The sequence below is a fragment of the Erpetoichthys calabaricus genome, chromosome 16, assembly GCF_900747795.2.
Source record: "Erpetoichthys calabaricus chromosome 16, fErpCal1.3, whole genome shotgun sequence".
NCBI lineage: Eukaryota > Metazoa > Chordata > Cladistia > Polypteriformes > Polypteridae > Erpetoichthys > Erpetoichthys calabaricus.
In genome coordinates, this window is record NC_041409.2 from 7,503,312 (window position 1) to 7,529,910 (window position 26,599).

At 39.4% G+C, this 26,599-nt stretch overlaps 1 protein-coding gene across 2 annotated transcripts in view; it reads left to right on the forward strand.

Annotated features, from left to right (window-relative positions):
• adck1 (aarF domain containing kinase 1) overlaps nucleotides 1-26,599 on the forward strand; it is a 983,738-nt gene that overhangs the window by 745,498 nt on the left and 211,641 nt on the right. For both annotated transcript variants that reach the window (XM_028821522.2, XM_051920170.1), the window contains one exon: nucleotides 24,725-24,874. In XM_028821522.2, the coding sequence (XP_028677355.2) occupies nucleotides 24,725-24,874 (150 nt within the window). The remainder of the gene's footprint in view (nucleotides 1-24,724; nucleotides 24,875-26,599) is intronic.

Genomic DNA, 26,599 nt, shown 5'->3' on the forward strand with positions numbered 1-26,599 from the left:
CAAACATTTGTCTCTTTAAAAGGTTTTAAACGTGCTCCTTGACAGGATAGAGTCGACACTTCCGTTTCTCAATTAAAAGTAAGCACAGGTATCTTCTTCTTCGAGGGCGTATGTGTCAGGAGCAGGAAAAGTCTGAGAGAGAGACGTTCAACAAATTGTCTAGAAAAAAGGGCATTTCTTTTGCCTATCAGTAAAGGCCAGGGGCAGGAGTCTGAAACAGCAGACCAAACTTTAAAGTGACGACCCTTATAAGTTAAAGGAAGAAGTAATGTCTGATAGACTTTAACATCTCCATGTACACAACGTATCTTTACAGTCTCAGTGTTACTAAGGTATCCGTCATCAAGACAGTCCCTTCTGACAACACAAAGGTCACTGCCCGAGTCCAACAACGCTGATATCTCGCGGCACCCCAACTTCACCGATATCAATAAGCCATCTTTTTTTTTTGATGAATCGGGAATACGCAAGCAACAAACCTCCGCCAAACCAACTTCCATCAATTAAGCTGGAGACAGGTGACATTCCTTTGCCAAGTGACCCATTTGATCACACCGGAAACATCTTCGTTCAGCACCACTGCCGAAATATCCCCGGCGACGTCCACGGCCTCGGCCGTGTCCCGCATCTCCAGGAATGTGCATCTCATTAGCAACCACGTTCCCCGGAGGCCTTCCTGACGACATCCGATGATCAGGTCCTGAAGTTTGTCGAAGTTCAGGTCTATGGTTAAGGTGACGAGAATTCTCTGGGCGGTCTCTCGGAGGTTGAAACGCAGCATACGGGGTACCAAATCCACCGCTTTTTCTCCAAGCAGTCTGAGAACCTTCTAAATGTTGAGATATAATAGTCAGTGATTCAATATTATGACGGAGAAACTCATCTCGGAGAAGTGCAGGTATCCCGGCCAGTAGTATATTCATGATAACCTTTTCTACGACTCACTCCATCTTGAACACAGTTCCACTCCCCTCAAACCAGCAATGGACTTCATGAATCAAATCTTGTATTTCCGCTTGGATGTGACTGTTCATATTCAGTTTCCAGTCATAAAGTGCAAAACCTTTAGACAAAAAGGTCGTGGTCTTACGCAAAAGAACTTGCTCCATCAAGAAATAATAATTGCCAAGCTTATCATCAGGTACATTTTGTAATGGCCCAGTGTCGTTTGTCCCATCCCAACAAAGTCGCCACTTGCTCAAAATCCAAAAGAAACATCTCTGGGTCATCAGAAGGACCCACCTTCGTCAGCACATTTTAGCATAGTCTGGTAGCGGAGGCAGTGGAACGATTCGCTGAATATTTTGATGCGGGACATTCTGTTGGGGGATCGGATCATCATCCTCTGGATCGTAAGGTAGCGGAACATTCTGGCCCATTTGAAATATGTACTCGGCATCCTCGGCATCCATCTGTGCAACCACTCCTGGTACCACTTGTCACACTTGGGTCACGGAATTGCACAGAAAACGGAGGAGGTTGAAGAGACTGGCACTTTATTCAAACACTGCAAACAAACATTTGTCTCTTTAAAATGTTTTAAACGTGCTCCTTGACAGGATAGAGTCGACACTTCCGTTTCTCAATTAAAAGTAAGCACAGGTATCTTCTTCTTTGAAGGAGTATGTGTCAGGAGCAGGAAAAGTCTGAGAGAGAGAAGGAGAAGCAAAAACAATCAATTCCAAACTGACAGAAGCCCGTACAAGCTTTTTAAGTAAGCGGAGTACCGCACGAGAGGTATATTACGCGACAGAGACGTCAGAAAGGTGAGGAGGAATGTGAAGGTAGTCTGTCAACGTTTTTCAGGATTTTCCCAGCAGCGTCTGTATTCTCTGGAGGTGCAATCAGCTCCGCAGCTCACAAGAGTAAAAGATGAGCTGGGATTTCAATACAGAAGTGATACACTGTAGTAATACTTGAAAGACCACGAGGGGGAGTCTGCCCTGGTTGCTGTGGGGACCACGGGTACAAAGCTTTGAAGTTCAACCCTGTAGGGGCCATGGTCACCGCCAGGGGGCGCCCCAGTGCCTGGAGAGCCCTGGACCTCAGCACTTCCGCCACACCAGGAAGTGCTGGGGGGAAGAAGAGCAGGGTCACCCGGAGTGCGTCTGGGGATAGAGCCGGCACTTACGCCACACTGGGGCGTGTCGGTGGAAGATTGCCGGAACACACCTGGAGCACATCAGGGGGAACATAAAAGGGGCCGCCTCCTTTCATTCAAGGCTGGAGTTGGGTGAGGAGAAGGACGAGGTCTGGAGGAGAGGAAAGGCGGCCTGAAGAGAGTGAACAGCATTGTGAAGAGGGCCTGGACTGAGGGTGACTGGTGCTGCGGCACTAGGTTGTGCTTCATAGACTTGTATATAATAGTTGTAAATAAATGTGTGTTGGGTGCAAACGTCTACCTGTCTGTGTCCAGGGCTCGTTCCACAACACAAATAAAGAAACAATAATTCAATGCAATTCTCCTTCACTCCTCCCAGCAAACTCTGTCCTAGTACCTCCCAACTCCGGCTCGCTTGGTGGGTCTCCAATAGTCCCTTATATAATGCCCGACCCGGAAGTGCTTCTGTTCTTCCTTCCATGTGACTTGCCAGCACTTCCAGGTCAGATGGAGAATCCCAATTCTTTAATCAGCCCACAAGTACTTTGGGGCTTCCATCCTCATGACTTCCTAGTACTTCCGGGCTGCAAGGGAAGCATGACTCCCAAGGTCCTTTTACTGCTCCCCCTGGCGGCACCCACGGTACACAACAGGGCTGAGAAACCGGACTCCAGGTCCCAGGATGCCTTGCGGGAATCCGGGGAACCGCTGCACTCCAGGGAAGCTGCCATCTAGCGTTTTGGGGGAGGCAGTGTCCTGGAAACGCTGCCATCCCCCATCCTTCCATCACAGGGGCGTCCTGGCCAGGATGAGCTGGTGGCCGTCCACCACACAAGCTTGTGTTTTTGATAAAATGTACAGATGAAAAGTCTCCTAAAAAGACTCTCCCATTAAACATATGTGTATTGTGTGTGTAGAGAGCACATCATGTATGTTAAGGGTAAACATAACCTATTGCAAGAAAAAACCTTTCTGTACTCTTAGATTATACATTGACATTCAAAAACATCAAACATGAATGATACATTATTGCAGGTCAGCTGTGTGTGCTCTGTTATTTAGCGTTACCACGATAGCGTTGGAGTCGATGTAAGCTTGAAAGAATTGGCAGCTATGTTCATGAAGATATGAACTGCAAAATATGCATTTAAATAAACAATGTGTCACAATCCCCATTAAGAGAGCTGATAACAAAGAGACACAGGAGATGCCGATTTCAGTACTCAAAACACCCGCATCAATAAATCTGCGGCATCCACCTTCTGACTGCAAGTCTAAACAACTAACTAAAGAATGTTAACATTACCGTCTAATTAAAACGTGCAAACATGCCATGCCAGAATAGCTGCAGTGTTTTAACACATACTGTAAAGTTCACAATGCTTCTCTAGACAATATTCATTGTTATCATATATATAGTCGTGCAATAGTCAAAATGACAGAAAAATATCTTAGCAGACAGAAGCATGTCTTAAATGCATGCAGTCAAGTAGCTCTCACTTCTGTCACAACATTCATTACAATGTCCAAAAAATAATCATTAAGTTTCAGTCACCTTGTGGTACTGAACTCCTTAATGGATAACAGCAGTTTTAGCTTTTATTTTCTTTCAGAGTCAAGTCTTCTGTTCAGTATCTTTTGCTCTCTCCCTGAAACCCCAGCGGTTGACTAAAATTAAAAGACTGGAGAAGTTGTGGTGCGGGTGTTTTAGGAAGAAGCCCCATGAGTGTAGCCTTGGCAGTGCAGGATTTCACCACTGTTCACTACACAAGTTTTAATGGAGTGTCCCCAGATATGTATTCTGGCCCCGCGAGAATAGGTTCACTGTCCTGCTTCACTGACAGACTGAAGAGATCGTTCCTCCCCCAAACAATGCGACCCTTCAATTCCACCCGGGGGGTAAACATTAACATTATTCAAAGTTATTGTCTGTTTTTACCTACATTTTTATTCCTCTTTAATTTAATATTGTTTTTTGTATCAGTATGCTGCTGCTGGATTATGTGAATTTCCCCCTGGGATTAATAAAGTATCTATCTATCTATCTATCTATCTATCTATCTATCTATCTATCTATCTATCTATCTATCTATCTATCTATCTATCTATCTATCTATCTATCTATCTATCTAGGGTAGACCTATTGTCACAGTGGGGATACCACCCCATCCATGACACATATTATGGGAAATACTCTATATATTTATAAGACTTTATCAAAGCTTAGGATACCTTTTGATTTAAAAAAAAACAAATGTTTTAATTTAGTGTAGCTGAGCCATGACGCTGTTCCTTGCATAAAGAAAGATCCAAGTGTGTCTGACCACAATGTGCTAGGTCACTCTGCAGAACTACAATAGCACTTTCTTTTTATGTAGCTTTGCAGTAAAAAACCTACTGTGTTCATGTTTCTATTAATTGTAATAAATGGAAAACTACTCTGTGTTCTTTATCTCATTGCACTGTCAGGTAAAATCATACAATACACTAATTCTAATAACACATTTTGATTTTTCTTTCTGGGTGAATGTACTTTCCTCCTTTCAATAGAGCATTTTTGTGTGGTGCAAAAGCCAGTACTTGATAAATGGCACATATTTTGTGGATACTGTAATTGAAGTATTATTACCCTGTTAATGGAGCTGGGGTACAGAATAAACAAGGATTGGTGTTACCTGAGATTGAACAATGATTTAGGAAAGAAATAATTCTTGTGACTTTCTACAGGGAGATTCACTTGAAAGAGGCCCTGAATATTCTGTAATAACTTTTGCTAGGACAAAGCAATCTGAATGAAACAACATGCAATGTACTCCTTGGTATGTGGAGCTTCAAACAAGCCGGAATGCCCCTGCGTCGAATGAGGTAGGCGCCAGACAGCCGTTGTGACATTTAACCCTTCTGTAACCCTTCACTCAGTCACTCAACTTCTCATCAGGATGGTGGTGTGCAGTATTGAGCAGCGTGTCTTCATGGTGAAGACCTATTGGGTCACCTATTCATTTAAGCAATATCAGTTGGAGCAACGTGTCACACATCAGTAAGGCGAATGGCAGAAATTGAGTCCTTCTTCAGCAACAGGGTAATTTCAAAGGGGCTTTGGCCACCATGGTCACCGGATCTGACACCACCAGACTTCTTCCTTTGGGTTATGCTCAAAAGAAAAGTCTATCAGAACAAGCCTCACACTTTTTAAGATTTGAAGGAAAACATCCAACGTGAAATTGCTGCTATTCCCTCCGAGACGCTTGCCGATGCATTCAGAAACATGGAGCACCGTGTCGAAATGTGTCTGGCAGAAAATGGAAACCACTTCCAGCGTCACATGTAATGCAATCGATGACACCTACGTCAAAGTATAGAGCGTATTTTTTTGGGTCAGATTGCTTCATCCTAACGGGAGTTACAACAGAATATTCAGGGTCTCTTTCGAGTGAATCTCCCGGTACTTTCCATTCAATGATGCTCATAAGAAAGGAAGACAACTTGCAAATATGTGTAGTTTAGGTAATAATTAAATGATTCATTGGGTTATGTAGTTGGTGTTTATTTCGCAGATTAGTTCACACAATCCCAATGAACATGTCCTCTCAACTTTAAATTATGTGAGCACACCTTAAACACAATAACATTTATATGCAGTAGTTGTGTAAATAATACATTGAATGTGTAGCATGCCCCAAATACATATAACATTTTATGCATGAACAACACGAAGTGAATTGTTTCATACTGTTCTCTTCTTTTACATAGCCATAAACTTGAGGTTACTTCAGATGTTACATACATGATTGATGATGTGCATAGATTAATAATTGTTTTGTTGTTCAAAAGCACATGTTCTGCTTATTATTTTTTCATTCAAGTCTTACTACCTACTTAACAGGATAACTCTCCAATTAAAGGCTGCCTATATATTGCTTTGAGTTACAGATTATTTATACATCGATCAGTCTTGTCTATCAGATGTGCTGTGCCCTGCCACTCCAGTCATGTCAGGAATTAGTCTTATCTTTTGGTTGGTGGCTTGTGTGGTTCAGTATAATGGAAAGCGAGTGCACAGAGTCATTTTGATTTGATGCATCTTTTGCAGCTTCACTGTGTAGAGCTTTTTCCTCCACCTTTGAACTGACCACTCCGTCTAGATTAAATGTGGAATTAAATTTTCAAGAATAAACCTAGAATAAAATATACAGACGTTCAAGGGACAAAGCACAGAACTAATGTCTTCAGACTAAATCAGAACACAAAGGTAAATCTTCATTAAAAAAAATTACAGTAAAAGAATTACTCCACTTAGAAATTATATTTTTTCATATGTCATATAAACCACATGTAAGTCATCCAGTTGTATGCTAACGATGTGCAAAACACATGTATTTTCTGCTATGATATTGTTAAAAACCCAGGAAAATAAAAAACAAGACGTCCCTTCATATGGGCTTGTGTTTTGAATTAAAGACCCACCTCTCCCACTCATTCATTGGTCAGTTTTTTGGTTAAACTGAATGTGATCTTTACTTTGTCTAGATAAACCTTCTTTTTGCTTCTCTGCAGCGGATTAAGTAGTGCCTTTGTCTTAAGTCAGAGGATGAGTAAGCTGTCAAAAGAAATATCCTACTTCAATTCAAAAGTACAATTGCATGTAAAGTGACAACCTGTTTGAGGACTTCTGCCATTTGCCTGAGTTATTTATTTAACAGTATTTTAGCAAAAAATACAAGTTTTGCACATTGTGAGCATACGACTGGATGACTTGACGTGTGGATTATAAGACAAAAGTAACATGATATTTTTTCATGGAGGTTTTTGATACTGTTTGCTGTTCTCCAGTGATGATCGCCATTTGGTCTTGTTCTATCAGAAACACTGCTACTATAGGTGCATTCAATATGAAAACATGAGATTCAAAAGTGTTCTCAGCTAACACTACAAACTCCACTGGGTAAGTCACACGTACAAAATGTATACATTTTGAGTGGAGTATTCGTTTTGCAGAATTTTTTTTAGTTAACATTTTCGTCCTTACCTTTGTGTTCTCACTTTGTTTGTAGACATTAGTTCTTTGTTTTATTCCTTGACCATCTGTATATTTAGTTTTAGTTTTCCAGTGTGCTACACGTCCAGCACTTGACATTTAACTCCACAGTTACTCCAAACAGAGAGCTCAGGTCAAAGGCAGATTTTTCTTATTGGTAAACCTCATGAATGTTGGGATGCATGGTTTTCAGCAGCAGATAGTCTTGTAAGCAGATATAAGATATATGAAAAGTTTGGGAACCCCTCTCAGCCTGCATAATAATTGACTCTACTTTCAACAAAAAAGATAACAGTGGTATGTCTTTCATTTCCTAGGAACATCTGAGTACTGTGGTGTTTTCCGAACAAAGATTTTTAGTGAAACGATATTTAGTTGTATGAAATTAAATCAAATGTGAAAAACTGGCTGTGCAAAAATGTGAGTCCCAGGCTGATTTGAATGCCTGTCACTGCTCAATGCTGATTACTTACACCACCAAATTGGTTGGATTAGCTCGTTAAGCCTTGAACTTCATAGACAGGTGTGTCCAATCATGAGTAAAGGTATTTAAGGTGGACACTTGCAAGTTGTGCTTCCCTTTGACTCTCCTCTGAAGAGTGACAGCATGGGATCCTCAAAGCAACTCTCCAAAGATCTGAAAACAAAGATTGTTGAGTCTCATGGTTTACGGGAAGGCTACAAAAAGCTAACTCAGATGTTTAAACTGTCAGTTTCAACTGTAAGGAATGGAATCAGGAAATGGAAGGCCACAGGCACAGTTGCTGTTAAACCCAGAAGGTCTGGCAGGCCAAGAAAAATACAGGAGCGGCATATGCGCAGGATTGTGAGAATGGTTACAGACAACCCACAGATCACCTCCAAAGACCTTCAAGAACATCTTGCTGCAGATGGTGTATCTGTACATCGTTCTACATTTCAGCATAATTTGCACAAAGAACATCTGTATGGCAGGGTGATGAGAAAGAAGCCCTTTCTGCACTCACGCCACAAACAGAGTCACTTGTTGTATGCAAATGCTCATTTAGACAAGCCAGATTCATTTTGGAACAAAGTGCTTTGGACTGCTGAGACAAAAATTGAGTTATTTGGTCAAAACAAAAAGTGCTTTGCATGGCGGAAGAAGAACACCGCATTCCAAGAAAAACACCTGCTACCTGCTGTCAAATTTGGTAGAGGTTCCATCATGCTGTGGGGCTAGTTCAGGGACTGGGACCCTTGTTAAAGTCCAGGGTCAGATGAATTCAACCCAATATCAACATATTCTTCAGGATAATGTTCAAGCATCAGTCACAAAGTTGAAGTTACGCAGGGGTTGGATATTTCAAGAAGACAATGACCCAAAACACAGTTCGAAATCTACAAAGGCATTCATGCAAAGGGAGAAGTACAATGTTCTGGAATGGCTGTCACAGTCCCCTGACTTGAATATCATCAGAAATCTATGGGATGATTTGAAGCAGGCTGTCCATGCTTGACAGCCATCAAATTGATCTGAACTGGAGAGATTTTGTATGGAAGAATGGTCAGAAATACCTCCATCCAGAATCCAGACACTCATCAAAGGCTATAGGAGGACAGCGTCTAGAGGCTGTTATATTTGCAAAAGGAGGCTCAACTAAGTACTGATGTCGTTTCTCTGTGGGGTGCCCAAATTTCTGCACCTATCTAATTTTTTTGTTATGTGGCATATTGCATATTTTCTGTTAATCCAATGTCACTGCTGAAATCCTACTGTTTCCATAAGGCATGTCATATATTAAAAGGAAGTTGCTACTTTGAAAACTAAGCCAATGATAAACAAAAATCCAAAGAATTAAGAGGGGTTCACAAACTTTTTCATATGATTGTATTTCACAGGGCAGCACGGTGGCACGGTGGGTAGCGCTGCTGCCTTGCAGTTGGGAGACCTGGGGACCTGGGTTCGCTTCCCGGGTCCTCCCTGCGTGGAGTTTGCATGTTCTCCCCGTGTCTGCGTGGGTTTCCTCCGGGCGCTCTGGTTTCCTCCCACAGTCCAAAGACATGCTGGTTAGACGGATTGGCGATTCTAAATTGGCCCTAGTGTCTGCTTGGTGTGTGGGTGTGTTTGTGTGTGTCCTGTGGTGGGTTGGCACCCTGCCCAGGATTGGTTCTTGCCTTGTGCCCTGTGTTGGCTGGGATTGGCTCCAGCAGACCCCCGTGACCCTGTGTTCGGATTCAGCGGGTTGGAAAATGGATGGATAGATGTATATCACAACCTATAAGCATAACATACCAATATCAAAGATATGTTATGTTGTGATCACCAAATAACTAATGACATTACAATATTAAGAGTAATTTAGTGATCTTAAAATAAAACATGCCTTTTTTCACTTTTCCATATTGCATCTCAATAAAATTGAAACCTGAAACATATTTCTGGAATATATATCCTCATCTAGCATCTTATTGTACATTTTATGAAAGATAACAAGATATTTTAAGAATTATCCACAGCCCTTCCTTCAGAAGAGAGCTCCATGGCACTCTTTGTTCAAGTACAGATTGTTCTAATACTTAACATTTAGAGGTCCAGATTGTGTTACTGTTTAAAAGGTCAACTCTTCCCTACCATTAAAAGCTTGACTGACATTTTTGTTAAAGTAACAACTTTGCCAAACAAATCTTTTAGATTTTTTTGAAGAAGCAAACAAAATAGTTGACAGAAACAAAGCACACAACATAATTTAATTTGACTTTCTAAAAGTCTTCAATATAGTTGTCCCACACTAAAGATTAATTCTGAAACAAGAAGCTGAAGGCATCAAATGTAATCCACAAAACTGGATCTCTAGTTGGAGAGAAACAGTACAAATAAGAGGAGAATGCTCCACATGGAGCAGGGCCATTAGTGGAGTTCCCTAGGGGTCTGTCCTTGGAGCATTACTTTTTCTGATTTATATTAATTATATTGATTCCAGTGTATTAAGTAAACATATAAAAATTGCAGATGACTCTAAAATTGAGGAGATGCCAGGCACTGAAGAGGCCGCAAAAACAATTCAAAAAGACCAGCACAACCTTCAGAACTGGGAGGACACCTGATAAATATAGTTTAATGTAGAAAAGTGCAAAGTGCTACCCATGGTCAAAAGCAACATCAATTAAAAATACAAGATAGGAGATACTGTCCTACAGGAAATAACCTCTGAAAAGGATTTAAGGGTTTATAATGACGTAACATTTACATCGATAAAGCAATGTACAGACACAATTAAAAAAGCAAATAAAAACTCTTGAATATAAATCAAGGTTTGTTATGCTCAGATATATAATGCACTACTGAGACTACTCCTGGAGTATTATGTGCAGTTCTGGTCACCACTCTACAAGAAAGACATAGCAGCACTTGAAGCTGTGAAGAGGAGAGCAACCAAATGCATCCCAGGACTTAAGGACGTGTCCTACTGTGACACACTCAGAGAATTCAACCTGTTTAGTCTCAAGCAGAGGAAACTGAATGGAGACCTAATCCTGTTGTTTAAAATCCTCAAAGGCATTGATAAAGTAGATCTGGCAATGTTCTTTCAGCTTAAGGGTGAATAATGTACTCAAGGATATCAGTGGAAATTAAGGGGAAGTGCATTTAAGACTGAAGCCAGGAAACACTTCTTTACACAAAGAGTTGCGGGAATCTGGAACAAACTACCGAGACAAGGAGTTGTCAACCTTTAAGAAGAATCTGGATGAGACATTGGTACAGCTTAGCTAGTACCTAAACAAACAGGCTTGATGGACTGAATGGTCTCTACTTTTTTGTTAAATTTCTTATGTATATTTTTCTTATGTAAAAACCTTACTTTTTGAGATGTAACCTATATTACTGTCTAATGACATCTGGTAATATATACTGCACAGTCAACAAAGCTTTTTTACATTCTGATTGTACGCTTCTCTGATGGTGAGCTGCTCGGAGCATGTGATCATGACGGCACTGTGCTATTTAGAAATTATACAACAACAACAACAACAACATTTATTTATATAGCACATTTTCATACAAAAAGTAGCTCAAAGTGCTTTACATAATGGAGAGAAGAAAAATAAAAGACAAAATAAGAAATTAAAATAAGACAACATTAGTTAACGTAGAAAGGAGTAAGGTCCGATGGCCAGGGTGGACAGAAAAAACAAAAAAAAACTCCAGAAGGCTGGAGAAAAAAATTAAATCTGTAGGGGTTCCAGGCCACGAGACCGCCCAGTCCCCTTTGGGCATTCTACCTAACATAAATGAAATAGTCCTCTTTGTAGTTCGGGTTTTTCACGGAGTCACTTGATGCTGATGGTCATACAGATTTCTGGCTTTTAATCCATCCATCATTGTTGGAACATCATGGTGCTTTGGGTAGATGGTGGTGGCGCACGCCACCACCAACAGGACACCGGAAAAGGAAACAGAAGAGAGAGTAGGGGTTAGTACAGATTTTGAATGAATAGTTATTATAATGAATTAGATATACAGAGTATCAGGATTAAATTACAGTGAAGTTATGAGAAGGCCATGTTAAAATAATGTGTTTTCAGTAGTTTTTTAAAGTGCTCCACTGTATTAGCCTGGCGAATTCCTACTGGCAGGCTATTCCAGATTTTAGGTGCATAACAGCAGAAGGCCGCCTCACCACTTCTTTTAAGTTTTGCTCTTGGAATTCTAAGGAGACACTCAGTTGAGGATCTGAGGTTACGATTTGGAATATAAGATGTCAGACATTCCGATATATAAGCCGGGGCGAGATTATTTAAAGCTTTATAAACCATAAGCAGAATTTTAAAGTCAATTCTGAATGACACAGGTAAACAGTGTAGTGACATCAAAACTGGAGAAATGTGTTCGGATTTTCTTTTCCTGGTAAGGATTCTAGCAGCTGCATTCTGCACTAGTTGCAAACGATTGATGTCTTTTTTGGGTAGTCCTGAGAGGAGTGCGTTACAGTAATCTAGCCGACTGAAAACAAACGCATGAACTAATTTCTCTGCATCTTTCGATGATATAAGAGGTCTAATTTTTGCTATGTTTCTTAGGTGAAAAAATGCTGTCCTAGTGATCTGATTAATATGCGATTTAAAATTCAGATTACAATCAACGGTTACCCCTAAGCTTTTTACCTCCGATTTGACTTTTAATCCTAATGCATCCAGTTTATTTCTAATAGCCTCATTGTATCCATTATTGCCAATCACTAAGATTTCGTTCTTTTCTTTATTTAACTTGAGAAAGTAATTATTCATCCATTCTGAGATACAAGTTAGACATTGTGTTAGCGAATCAAGAGATTTGGGGTCATCAGGTGCTATTGATAAATACAGCTGTGTGTCATCAGCATAGCTGTGGTAGCTCACGTTGTGCCCTGAGATAATCTGACCTAATGGAAGCATGTAGATTGAGAAGAGCAGTGGACCCAGGATAGAGCCTTGTGGAACACCATATAGAATATCATGTGTCTTTGAGTTATAATTACCACAACTAACAAAGAATTTTCTCCCTGCCAGGTAGGATTCAAACCAATTTAAGACACTTCCAGAGAGGCCCACCCATTGACTAAGGCGATTCTTAAGAATATTATGATCAATGGTGTCAAATGCGGCACTCAGATCTAAGAGGATGAGAACAGATAAATGGCCTCTGTCTGCATTTACCCGCAAGTCATTTACTACTTTAACGAGTGCAGTTTCTGTGCTGTGATGTGTTCTAAAACCTGACTGAAATTTATCAAGAATAGCATGTTTATTGAGGTGCTCATTTAACTGTATAATGACTGCCTTCTCTAGAATTTTACTTAAGAAAGGCAGGTTAGAGATGGGTCTATAATTTTCAAGAGCAGAGGGATCGAGATTATTTTTCTTAAGTAGGGGTTTAACTACCGCAGTCTTAAGACAGTCTGGGAAGACCCCCGTATCTAATGACGAGTTTACTATGTCAAGAACATTATCACTAAGCACGCCCGATACTTCTTTGAAAAAATTTGTTGGTATTGGGTCAAGGGCACAGGTGGAGGGTTTCATTTGAGAAATTATTTTATGTAAATCAGGTAAATCTATCCTAGTGAAAGACTTTAATTTGTTTATTATGGGGTACTGGGGTTTAGGAGGATCCTTAGTGTTGGGGAGATATACTATGTTATTTCTAATATCATTAATTTTTTGATTGAAAAATACAGCGATAGCCTCACAGGTTTTACTGGAAGTACTTAGGAGGCATTCCTTTGAGTTACCTGGTTTAACAGATGATCAATTGTTGAGAATAAGACTCTGGGATTACTAGCATTGTTATTTATAATCTTAGAGAAATAGCAGCGCCACTCAAGACGGACTGTGTTATTGTATTCTGTTATTTTAACTTTTAATATTTCATAGTCAATAGTTAGTTTAGTTTTCCTCCATTTACGCTCAGCTCTACGGCATGTTCTCTTTAAATCAGACACTCTTTGGGTCTTCCATGTTATAACAATGCTAGAAGATTTTTTAACTGTCTTTTCAGGTGCAACTAAGTCAACAGCAGCCCTCACTTTAGTATTAAATCTTTCCACCTTACTATTTACATTCTCCTCGCTATTATAGTTGGCACTATAAACGGACTGATTGGTTAGAATGTTTGAAAGTTTTAAAGCTGCTGATGAGTCAAAGAAGCGTTTTTTAACAATATGCTTCTCATGAGTGTTTTCTATCATTATTTCTATATTAAATAGTAGAAGAAAATGGTCTGATAGACCCGTATCAATGACCTGCTTTATATCAACTTTTAGTCCTTTAGTAATTACTAAGTCTAACGTATGACCTGCTTTATGTGTAGGCTGATTAACGAGCTGTCTCAAATCAAAAGAGTCCAGGAGGTTCATAAATTCTTTTACTTTTTGGTCACATTGATTATCTATATGAAAATTAAAGTCGCCGACTATTAAGAGTGTGTCATAGTTCGTAATTAAGATTGACATCAAGTCAGAGAATTCCTCAAAGAAAGACGCATTGAATTTTGGAGGTCTATACACGGATAATACTAGAACGTGAGAATCTCCCTGAATAATAATGGCGAGATACTCAAAAGACTTGAATTTACCAAAACTGATAATTTTACATTTTAACCTGCTTGAGTAAATGTTTGCTAGCCCTCCACCCCTCTTTCCTTGGCGATCAGCATGAGTAAAACTGTAATCCGGAGGCGCAGATTCGATTAAAACAGCTGCGCCATCTGAGCTAAGCCACGTTTCACTTAGTGCAATAAAATCTATTTTTTTATCACTAATAAGATCGTTGATAAAAAACGTCTTGTTAGTTAAAGCTCTAACATTTAATAGAGCCATATTCAATGTTTCGGAGGAGCAGAGATGAATACTATGTGCGTTATTGATATATGGAACAGGAATTAAGTTATTTTTATTAGCGCCGCTCTGCGTGTATTTTTTGTTTAATCTATGATATGTTTTTATAGTTTTAATACATTGTTCATCTAAAGTAGTAACTTTAATTAAATTATTGGTGTTTATGCCGTATTGCCTATATTTTCTATGTGCATTAAGATTGGTTATTACAGTATTTATGTTGTGCACTTTTATGGAAGATTTTATTAAACAATTATCATGACCAAGCACAGGAGTGGCATTTCGGAAGGGGTTAAAAGCAGAGATAGATAGTCAAGATAAACGAATTACCTTGGATATGTTTTCGGAGAGGACCCGGGCGCCGAAGCTATTCGGATGCAGGCCATCTCGCTTGAAAAAACGCGGTCTTTCCCAAAAGAGGTCCCAGTTGTTGATGAAACCGATGTCTTGATTCTTGCAGAAGCCCTGCAGCCAGTTGTTTAAACCAAGCAGACGACTGTAGTACTCGTTTGATCGTCTGACGAGAGGGAGTGGACCCGAGATGAAGATCTTTGCCGATGGGGTCCTCTCCTTTGTGTCTTTAATTAATGCAGTGAAGTCTGCCTTGAGGATCTCGGACTGTCGGTGCCTTATGTCGTTTACGCCAGCATGTAAAACAATTGCTCCAACTGCCCTGTTCTTGTAGATCGCCGGCGCACGTCTCGTCACATCTCGGACACGAGCACCGGGAAAACAAGAAACAAAAGATTTTCTATTAGGGCAAGTGATATTGAGGTTCCTAACAATAGAATCACCTACCACTATTACATCACTAGGAGCTGAAGGCGAACTGGGGACGCTTAGAGGGTCAAACCTGTTCTGCGTTACGATGCTTGCCTGTGCCGATGGAGGTGTTCTGTCCTTGAACCCCCGCCTGCATAGCTGAAATACACCGAGGTCATCATCGGTGTCGCTCCTACGAGGCGCGGGGGTGAAGGTGACTTGAGCGGCACAACGCGGGGTTGATATTACGCTGATAACAGATGGCGAGGACGGTTTATCCAACAGCTGAGCCTTCAGATCTCTGAGGTATCTACGTCTGGACAGAAGTTTCTGAATCTGTTCATCGAGTGCCTGGAGTTCCTCGACTACAATTTCAACGCGATTCACCTCACTATCGGCCATTGTCCGCTTCTGTTTCTGCTTCCGCTTCCGCTTCGTGCGCCCTAGGAAGAATGAGAGAGAGATAGGTTAGAACTTAGATCACCATCAAGCTGGACCTATACATATGACATGCAACCTCCAAAACATAATATGCTACTTATTTTGTTCTATTAACCTAAAGCAAATAAAGCTTAAGTAATGTAACCATAATTTTGTTTACAAATAAAAACAGAAAAGACGTATGATATATGAAATGGTTAATCGCAATGCCCACACTGTGTTCCCCATTAAGTCATCAAACTTTATTTAATGTATAGCTCAGATATAGTTACAACAGGGGCATCGCACAGGCATCTGACAGGACAGGTCAGAGGCAACTCTGAAAAAATGGTGTGACCAAATAAAAGACTGTCTAGAACAACAAGTTCAGGTATAGTCATTAAGAATTAACTTAACAATCTTTCAAGGAGCTACATTGACAATGATTGATGTTATAAGATTTTTATCATTTGAGAATGAACATTTACGGACAGCAAGTACTAAATGTCTTAATGGCTGTCAGAGTCAGCGAATGTGCATGAGTTGCAAGGTTTAACACAACAATTTTAAACTAGTAAAGATGGACATCGGTTTCAGATGTAAGCAGTTCTGTCTATGTATTGATAGCATTAGGACATTGCGTTTGACAGCTTACTCATCCTCTGACTTAAGACAAATGCATAACTTAATCAGCTGCAGGGAAGCAAAAAGATAGCTTATCTAGACAATGTAAGGGTTACATTTAGCTCAATCGATTCAATTTATTTTTAGAAGAAAGTGCACTTACACTTATAAGAACAGTGCACTACAAGACATGCAAGATGTTTGGAAGTGACATTTATTCACAATTACAGAGTGAGAGCTAGAGGCCATTAAAAAGCCTAGAAAGAGAAAAAACAGTCTGTGTGTTAATCAGTAAATATAATATACATTATATATATATATATATATATATATATATATATATATATATATATTGTGAGATATGGCCGGCCATTCATCCTGGCCAATACCCCCAGGCCGCCAGATGGAGCCCTCCTTGCAGCATGGAGGTGCCCCGAATGCCAGCAGGGAATCATGGACAATGGAGTTTTAATGCACAGCCCTGCTGGATACCATGGGGACCGCCAGGAGTCGCTACAGGGAGGCCCAGGGACTGTTAATTCCCCTATAACCCAGAGGTACGTCTTAGTCACAGCGACAGAGAAAATGACGTACTTCAGAATAAAGAAGAGGAAAGTTTTCATATGATCCGGAAGTGCTGGGTAATCACATGGACTGAAGGATCAGAAGCACTTCCGGGTCATGGACTATAAAGGACTGTGGGAAATCCTAGACGGTGATTGGTGCTGCGGCACTGGGTTGTGCACTTTAATATTTGTAAATACTTGTAAATAAACGTGTGTGGGGACTTTAAACGATTTCCGTCTGTCTGTGTCCGGGCTATTTCCCACAATATATATATATATACTGTAACTGGTGTCACCGCCGGTTAGGTGCCCATGACAGTTGCAACTGTCGCTCTTATGCGGTTCAGAAGTTCCCCTGCTCTGTTTTTCCTCCTCCATAGCACCGCCAGCTGCGCACTCTTACCCAATTAAACCTAAGGAAAAGAAACATGGCTGCCCTTCAGAAACTCCCTCTTAAACAGTATTTCGATGAGAAACAAACACACTCTTACCCGTCACCCTTTGTGGGATCAGCTACAGGCTTACCACACAACATGCTTCTTGCACAAGGTTAGGAACATTTAAAAGGCCAAGCCCTGGCCAACCTAATAGCGCACTCTCCTTTGCAATTGCCGGTTCAACAACAAAGTTTTTGTACCTTGGGAACCTGGTCCCTTTTCCAGTGTCCTGTGCAAACCTGTGACCCAAGCTTGACAATATATGTCACATAGTACCTGTCAAATAATACAAAGAGTACACAAGTGTTTTGCCCTAATTGAGGCTTATAAGATGTACACTCCTTTGCTTCCTCTTGTGGGGATAAAGACCATCAAAAAACATAATCACAAACAGAACTTTGCATGATACCATGGCGTGCTGGAATTGAACCTGCAACCTCTTGATTATGAGACAGCATTTCTTACCTCTGCCCCAACCAATCAGACATGTCAGCATTGTACCCTAACCTAATTTCTTTTTCTTTGGTTATATTCCTGGATAAAAGTGCATTTGTTTTGTTATACCTGTACCTTTTGTGAAAATGTTTATTTGATATTTGGACTTCAGTCTTCACACATTATACACTTCATGTCAGCATTTTGCCAATTATTAGTAGAACATGATAAAGGTTTCTGTTTTAGTTATGTGTTCAACATTTTTTTGCCTCGTATTTCCTGTCATCCTACATTTACATAGATCATTGTAGACACGGAACACACATGAAATGTATGTATTCCAAATAACAATATATTATTTACCCTTTACTACTCCAGGCACTTCACACCCAGATAAAGAGACTTGAGCTGGGAAAACTTCAGGTGTGTTGGTGGGGGATGGCATAACAGGCTGCTTGCTGCTTGTGCTGATCGACACATTTACAACACAAAAGACGCTGATGGAGAGGTGCATAGGAATTTAAGGTTGTCCAGGATTACAACTTTTTTCGTAGGCTTCAGGGACTCTACTGTTAAAGCTGCTTTATCTTCAGTTCTAATGTGCTAATGGCCTTAAAACTTGTTTTCTAATAATGATTTGGTATAGTACATGTGAAATAGAGTTTCCTTACTTGTGTTGTGATGTTTTGCTCCTGATCATATTTGTTTTTTTAAGAATTGTCTGCCTGTTAGGTTTGATCCAAGTAAAAATCACACCATAGTCGCCATGCATTGTTCAAGGTATTCTACAAAGTGCTCAAGTCACTTAGTGCCTGAGGCTCAAACAAGAGGACCAGACCTCTAAAAGTGGACAGGGTGTTGCCTAATTTTTCATCATTATAGCATCTGCTATTTTCTTACCTTAGTAATTTTAGTCTGGGATGGGTAAAACAGAGCAAAGCAAAGCAGTCACCTGCCTGAGATTCAGTTTTAATGTTGGCATACAAGGAGATGATGCCACTGAGCCTTTAAATACATGTGCTATATATGTTGTGGCAGGTGGCCGGGTGTGGTCATCAGCCGCCTGCCTATTTAAGGAGCCGCCTCCCTTCAATCAAGGCTGGAGTCGGGTGAGGAGACGGACGAGGTCGGAGAGGAGGTGGCAAGGAGAGGCCTGGAGAGAGAAAGAGAGACGGCTATTTGAGAAGCCTGGACTTTGGGAGACTGTTGGGGTTTGTGTGGTGGTGCACTTAGAGACTTATTGTACATATTAGTGTAAATAAGCGTGTGGTGATGGCTTTGAACGTGTCTGCCTGTCTGTGTCCGGGTCGCCCAATCGACAATGTCTAATATTTATTCATGTGCCATGCATTTCTGAATTTCTGAACTAACTCTAAAAATGAGCTAATGAATGAAACTGGGAGAAAAACTAAGGGATTTTGATTAATAAACTGATTGGAATTAGAAAAATGGCAGGTGCGGTGCTCCTGTTAGGAATCAAGTTAGCAAATCAGATTACAGGATTAGTCAAAGCAATGTGGCAATGACTGTTCCTGTTCGATTAGTCTTATTGGCTGGAAGAGACTAAACAGAGACTAAAAGCTGAAAAAGTGTTGCTCTAGGCACTGAATGTGTGAGAAACATCATGGATTACAATCCAGAAGCAAGCACTCCCCCAGGCCAACTACTTTCACACCATGAGGCTCTGCACCATCAAATGCAGGGACTATTTGTTTTACTTTAAAGCACTTTAACAAAGAGCTCTATGCTAGCGGTATTCCGGTCTGAATTTTGTGTAGTTTGAAATGAGTGATGTTTGCTTGAATGTTACACCACACTGAGATTTGTAATGGTCAGCAAATCCCCCTAATCGGTGCCAATTCCCCAGTGCCATTATTTTTTTTTCTTTTTCTTTCTCTCCATCTATATGAATCCCTTCCTTTCACTTGTTCCAGTCCATTAACACTCAGCTCCTACTTTATGCCTCAGGTGTTCCTGCTTTGCCATTGTAATCTTTTTTAGTCACACTTCTTTGAAATCACCAAAGAAAAGAAAAATTGGGCTGTAAGAATAATGTTTGAATCTCTTCCGTTTACTCAGAAGAGCCAACTGGCAGTCCTAACTATGCCTGTAAGTGTAATATGATGATGCCCTGGAAAATCAGGTTAAGGACAAAGTAATGGCATCATGAAGTCAGCAGTAATAGCAAAATCCAGCAAAGACAATCTGTGGAAGAAAATCTATCTATCTATCTATCTATCTATCTATCTATCTATCTATCTATCTATCTATCTATCTTAAAATTTAAAACATCTGGGGCCCAGCTGTGCAGTGCGCAATCTGTTATTCATTGTAATGTAATGTTCAGTAATTTAGCACACTGTAAAAGTATGAAAAGTAAGTAAGAAAAATTTTCAGGTAATATAATGCACCAGTTATTCAATTCTACATAGCACCATTGATAACATTCACCCACTGACAGATCTATAGTTTTGAGGCCATGAAGCTTGAACTGTTCTAGGGGCCCCTTCGCAATCAGCAATGAGGTCTGGGTAACCACATTTATCTTCTTCAATGGGTTGGTTCCATGACAGATCACTGCATCACTACATATCAGATTTTGAAAAAAAAAATGCTGTTCTGGGCATGAAAATTAGGGAACTGCCTATCCCACCACGATGCATCACAGAATGATGAAATAAAACATAGAAAACACCACAGTCAAAATAATCTTTTATTTTAGACACCTATGAGAATTCATACATACTACATGAAGCACATTTTACAAAAGCACTTTTTTCTAGCAATATATTCACACATGGTTTTGTCATATGAGAGCTTCCTTGCAATGTCAATATCTAGAGACAATATGCCTAAAGAATTTAAGCGCTTTTCAGTCATGGTAGACTGAAATTTGCTCTTTGTTAAGGATAACTTTGAAAAATTCCTTTGTGCTTCACAGCTCATGACAGGTATAAATAATTTTAATAAAAATTTTAATTTCTGTCATAAATGTTAATACTGTATTAAATCATGTATAATTATTTTATGCTAAATATATTTAGAATCAACCATCTTTAATTTGAATATTTTTTGGCTAACAGCTATCCTTCATGATACTTTAATAACATTTAAATTTTTATTTTAACTATTATTTTGTATTGAATTACACTGTATTATTCATATTATTATTTTTTATACCATACAGTAGACACCCAAAATGTGTAAGCAATATGGACTAAAGTCACACATACTATGTGCTTAATAAAGTGTTTGTTTAGAAAACCAGTATATACTCGTAAAATGAACATTTGCTTCTAAAAGATGCTTATAATAACTCTGTAAGTGAAGAATCCTGTATAAAAGAAGATGTAATATGTATGCCATGTACTGCACTTTATGATAGTGCACAACAAATTAAATAAAAATGAGGAAATGATATTTGAAGAGAGTTATTGTAGTACAAATAATATTGGGTATTACAAAAGATAAAATCAGAATTATTAATAGCTTTCAAAAGTGCTTTCTAACAGAAGCCACCATAATAGGCACTAGAAAATATATCGGTTGATTATTTTTCAACGTTGTTTGTGTTAGTACAGTCGACCCTTGATATACGACCAGCCTGACATGCGAACAACTTGGTTTACAACCAAAATTTTTGTTTTGAATTACAACAAACGTCTTGTGTTACGACCCGAATGTGGTTACGTGTATCCGCTTGTGCGATTGTAAACAAACGGCCGAGAGCGTTTGTAAGTGTCAGTCAGAGCCCAGATACATATGTTTGTGGATGTAATTTCGGTCAGTGCAGTGATTTATATAATTTATTTCAATAATTGCTAAGGAAGGAAGGTAAAGAAAGCAATCACAACTGAAATGAAGAAGGAAATTGTATGGAAATATGAGAGTGGCGTTCGTGTGACCGATCTCGCTAATATGTATAGCATGTCGAAATCCACCATCTCAACAATTTTACAAAGAAAAGATTTGTATAAGGAAGCTCCTTCCAAACAATAACCACCTTCCATTTCATTCTCCTCCTCCTTCCTTCCTGCAAGCCAAAGATGTCAACGTAAATGGTGAGTACAGTATGAAATTGTTGTTTCTGATAGGCTAGGCACTTTTTATAATTTTTTGATTAGTACATTAGAAAAATTATTGGTGTTATTGGTAAATTATGCACATTCTACAACCCTTTTTTATTAAAAAAAGTTAAGTAAGTGTTGCTGTGGGAGGTTCGGAACACATTAAGGGTATTTCCATTATTTCTTATGGGAAAAATAGTCTTGACTTACAACCAACTTGACTTACAACCAGCCCTTGTGAACGAATTGAGTTCATAAGTCAAGGGACAATTGTACTCATTTTGTAAAATGCTGCTGTGGAAGAAAGGAAAAACACAGGTTAAAATTTTTGCGAAACCAAACCAGTGCTCCACATTTAAGTAACAATAATAGACATGCAAAAGTAAATGCTCGACCACTGCTCTTAACGAATAACATAGCTCTTTAATAAAACAAGACTCTGCTGCACTTTCTCTCACATCTGGGTCTAAATAAAACACATTGACTTCTGTCAGGCAGCTTTTATATACTTCCATCCTGGAAGGGGGCGGGGCTTGGCAGGATTGCGGGGTGTGGTTAAGCATTATCCGACTGAAGTCCTTTGAAGCTGACGACACCTCCTCTCTTGTTGTGGGGGTATTTGCTTACCTTGTCAGAGCCTTAAAGGCACCCCATATGCCAGTGGTTCTCAAACTGTGGGGCGGGTCCCCCTAGGAAGGCGCGAAGTAACAAAAAGGGGGGCGCGAAGATGTGAAAAAAAGAAAACAAGAATCGAAGATATGAACAATACATCTAGTTAAAACAAATTAACTTAAACTACATTCTGATACTAGAAACATAAATATAGAGTTAGATAAATGTCGATAAAAGTTAAGTAAGTATAATAAAATATACATCTATGATATATCATTAATTAAAAAAGAACAAATTGGTATTAGTGGGCTCCTTTCAAAAAAACGTTAGGGGGGTGCGATTTAAACTGTTATGAAAACTCGGGTCGCAAATACTTAAAGGTTAAGAAACGCTGCCCTATGCACACACGTGACCCTACACAATGTCACAACCTTTTAATGAATGGAAAGACTGGAGATTGTCAGCTGGATTATGACACTCCAGCACATCCTGAACCCCCAAAAAAATTCTAGCTAGGTCCAGATAAACAAAGAGGGATGGTGTTATTAGCTACAGGACTTATAGGGTCAAGTGATATGCACAGGAGTTGAGCAATTAACCAAAAATGCAAAAAGAGGGACTTATTCTTATTTTTGTTGATTTATTTGGCTCATTTTTGCTGCCATTTTGTTTATTAACACCACAGCCATTTTGTCTTCTCCATCATTAGAACAACATCCCATGTTGTCCTCAGAGACTTTTGGTTAATAGCACAATGGATTTAGAAGGTCATCAAAGGAAGAACATCCTACCCGAGTCTGTGGTTTTAAAAACTGTTTTTGTTGACCATTGTTTTGCTCCTTAAATATCTTTTGTAATAAGCTTTTTCTACTTTCTTACTCTTGGTTTGACTTGCCATTGGAACAGCATGATAGATTTTACAATATTCATCTCTTTTTTTAGTTTTTACCACATCTTGTCTCACTGTTACTCTTAAAATATTTTTTGTCACTAGCATACTAATAAGCACTAGGATGCTACAGAAATGATGTACTGTATGATCAATTCTAACCAGTATACAGATGTTGATTGTATTACTATTTTGCTGTGGTATATTATTACTTTTCTATTCCTGAATGCACCGTTCCACTTGTACCAATGCACATCTTATTCCCTTCACATAAGGGCAGTGTCACATAAGCAAAATGACTAGTGAGAAAGCAGAAAAAACATTATTAACTGTAATGATTATAAGTATCCATCTATCCATCCATTATCTAACCTGCTATATCCTAACTACATTGTTGCGGGGGTCTGCTGGAGCCAATCCCAGCCAACACAGGGCACAAGGCAGGAAGCAGACCCCAGGCAGGGACTAAACCACCGCAGCTGAGTATAAGTATTTAACTCACAAAATACCAATGACTGTATTTTGTATTAATCATGCTGCAGAGAACTATATGATTTTATACTTCTATATGATTTGATCTGCATTTAGGTAGGAAAGGAATTATGTTTATGCGCAGAATATGAGACTGATTTAATTCTTCTATGTGAAAGTGCTAACCTCTTGATATTAACAGAACACTCTGTGATATTATAAATAAATGTGATCGTTTTCTTCACTCTTGCTTAAAAATATAAGACAAAATTGTAATTTATGAATTAATAAATAAGGATTATTAATCTAATCAAACAAATATAATCTAATGAAGATATTAAAGTTATATGAAGAAGAAAACTGCTTAAAATGGGTTTGTGTGTGTACTGAGAAGGTCACAGTCTTTAGAAAATGTAGGCGCCTGGTACTGCTTTGTTTTTCTGTACTCCCATATGTCATAAATTAGATGTAACCCTAATCTATATATGACCTCAAAATGAACTGTTATGGTTTTTTTCTGTTCTTTCTTTGGCTAATAAATAACTTAGGTAATATAAAGAGGAATTTTTTCTTTTAAGCAAGACTGTCTGTGCTGACCAGCCAGTTGCATTGAGCTTTGGGGGCTCCAGTCTCTTCGGAAGCATTTGGGGGGATGACAGTCTCTCTATCTCACCAAGAATAAAGAATAAAGAAATGGCTTTTTAATTTTAAATTGGTGTTTATCTCATCGTTTTCTGACTTCAGCGCTCACACTAGACATTGCTCAGAAAACTAATAATGCTATGTTCTTTATGTGCACCCTGGCAATTCTTTGACTATATTACCTTACTTCCATTGATATACTTCATATGTATACAAGTTTTAATCCTAAAGCTGGTTAAAGAAAAAAAGTGCTTAAGAGTCTGATAAAAGCTCATTTGGGTGACCTGAGAGGGAAAACAAAAAATGTTTATTTTTCATTTAATTAGGTTTCACGGAATTTGGGGAAGATGTACAGCGAGATGATTTTTGTTCACGGATTTGTACACTGTGATCCTCACCCAGGCAATGTGTTAGTAAGGAAATGCCCTAAGACCAAGAAGCCTGAAATCATACTGCTTGATCACGGATTATATCAGGTAAGATGTATCGCCTGCACTAAACATCTTTACTTAACTGTGTTCCCTTCTAGAGAAATGTGTTATTGTTTTTCTGAGCTTTGCAAAATGACTTTAATAACTATCTCAGCCATGCAAAGAGAGCACATTATTGATGACAAGCCATGGAAAGTTGACAGCTCGGCCCTCCCTTTCTGCCATGCACTGTATTTCTGTTTACAGCTGATATGTGCTCCGCAGCATTATGGCTACTGTATCAGCACAATCCAGAAATCATATTTCAATCACCACATCAATAAAAGTACATGTAACTGCAGACATAATAATCCAACAAAATACAGTACACTCTGATAATCACCATATTCAGTCTAATACCAGAAGCAAAAAGAGTAAATAAAATGTCCTAATGGTTTATATTTTCATCAGGAATTGTTCAGTGCCGTAACCTCAGAGATTATGGTCTATTTCTGAATGTCCACTTCTGTTTGTGGTTCCCATTAAATCCCAAAAAGGTACTGTTTTCATTAGGTGTTTCTGAAATAATTCTAGTATAAATATGTATGTCTGCCTGCTCAGCGATGGACTGGGATTTAACCTAAAATTATTTTTAGTATGCTGCAACATTGTAATGAAACAAAAAATATTTAAAAATGGATGGAATGGAACAACTAATTAACAGGGAGATTGTAGACTTGAAAAGGCAGGACATGACGTGGTCAGAGTTCATCAAAGTCCAGAGAAAAGGAGAGAAGCAGGGTCTTTCAGTGACAATATAAGTTGTCATGCCAGTATGGAAACACAGACCTGCCAGAGGTTGGTGTGCCCTTTTCTGTGGTATTTGCCTGACAAAGTATTCAGTACAAGCATGGGGTGGCCACCTGGCAGAGGCTTGTAATGTTTCTCCAGGGCACCATGGCTCAGATGATCTAAACGACAGTAAAAGGTATCTGACCTTTGCTTATAGAGACAGAGAGGAAAAGCAGAAGGTTGCACTTGGCATCTGGTTGTTAATGGGTACATGGCCCTAGATTAGGAGAATGTTTTTATTCAATAGAGTAGGCAGCACCATGCTGCCTTTAGAGACTAACTGATGAATCATGGTGCATGGACACCAGGGGAGCTTTATAACCAGGTCTGCCTTGAATAATTGTAGGGCCACATCTGACCCCAGAAGTGATACTAGGGCTTCATCAGAAGTGACCCTAGGATGGGGCTTAAAGCCACATCATCTGCAGAAGCTAACTGAATGTGAAATCAAGAGAAATGCTGTGGCAAGTGCTTAAGTGGTTGGTGGAAAACAGCACAGGCGAAGAGAAGAAAACAAGGGGTCAAAGGGAGCCTTTGAGTACTAATTTGGTGTGCAAGTGGACAAGCTACCACACCAGATAGGCAGGGATTTGAACCTGTGTGAGTACACCCAGACAGACATTAATGCTTTCTGTGTTCAGCCCTCTCTTGTTTATAACAAACTAGCCATCCCCTGCGGCTTTGACCGCTAAACAGTCAAACAAGACAGTGAGAAGGGCCCTGACCGACTCCCTACTCCTGATGCCACACTTTCCCCTTCCCTCGGTCCACGTCTTTGTCTCGGATTAGTGGGAATATATCACTCCAGTTAGTGAACCATGATTCTTAGCGCGATGAGAGAAGTCACAAATCAACCTGAATGTTCAAGCAAATTATACAAAAAACCTGATCTAAATCCGTTAAGTAGTTCTCTTGTTCGCTAACTAAGCAGAGTTAAGG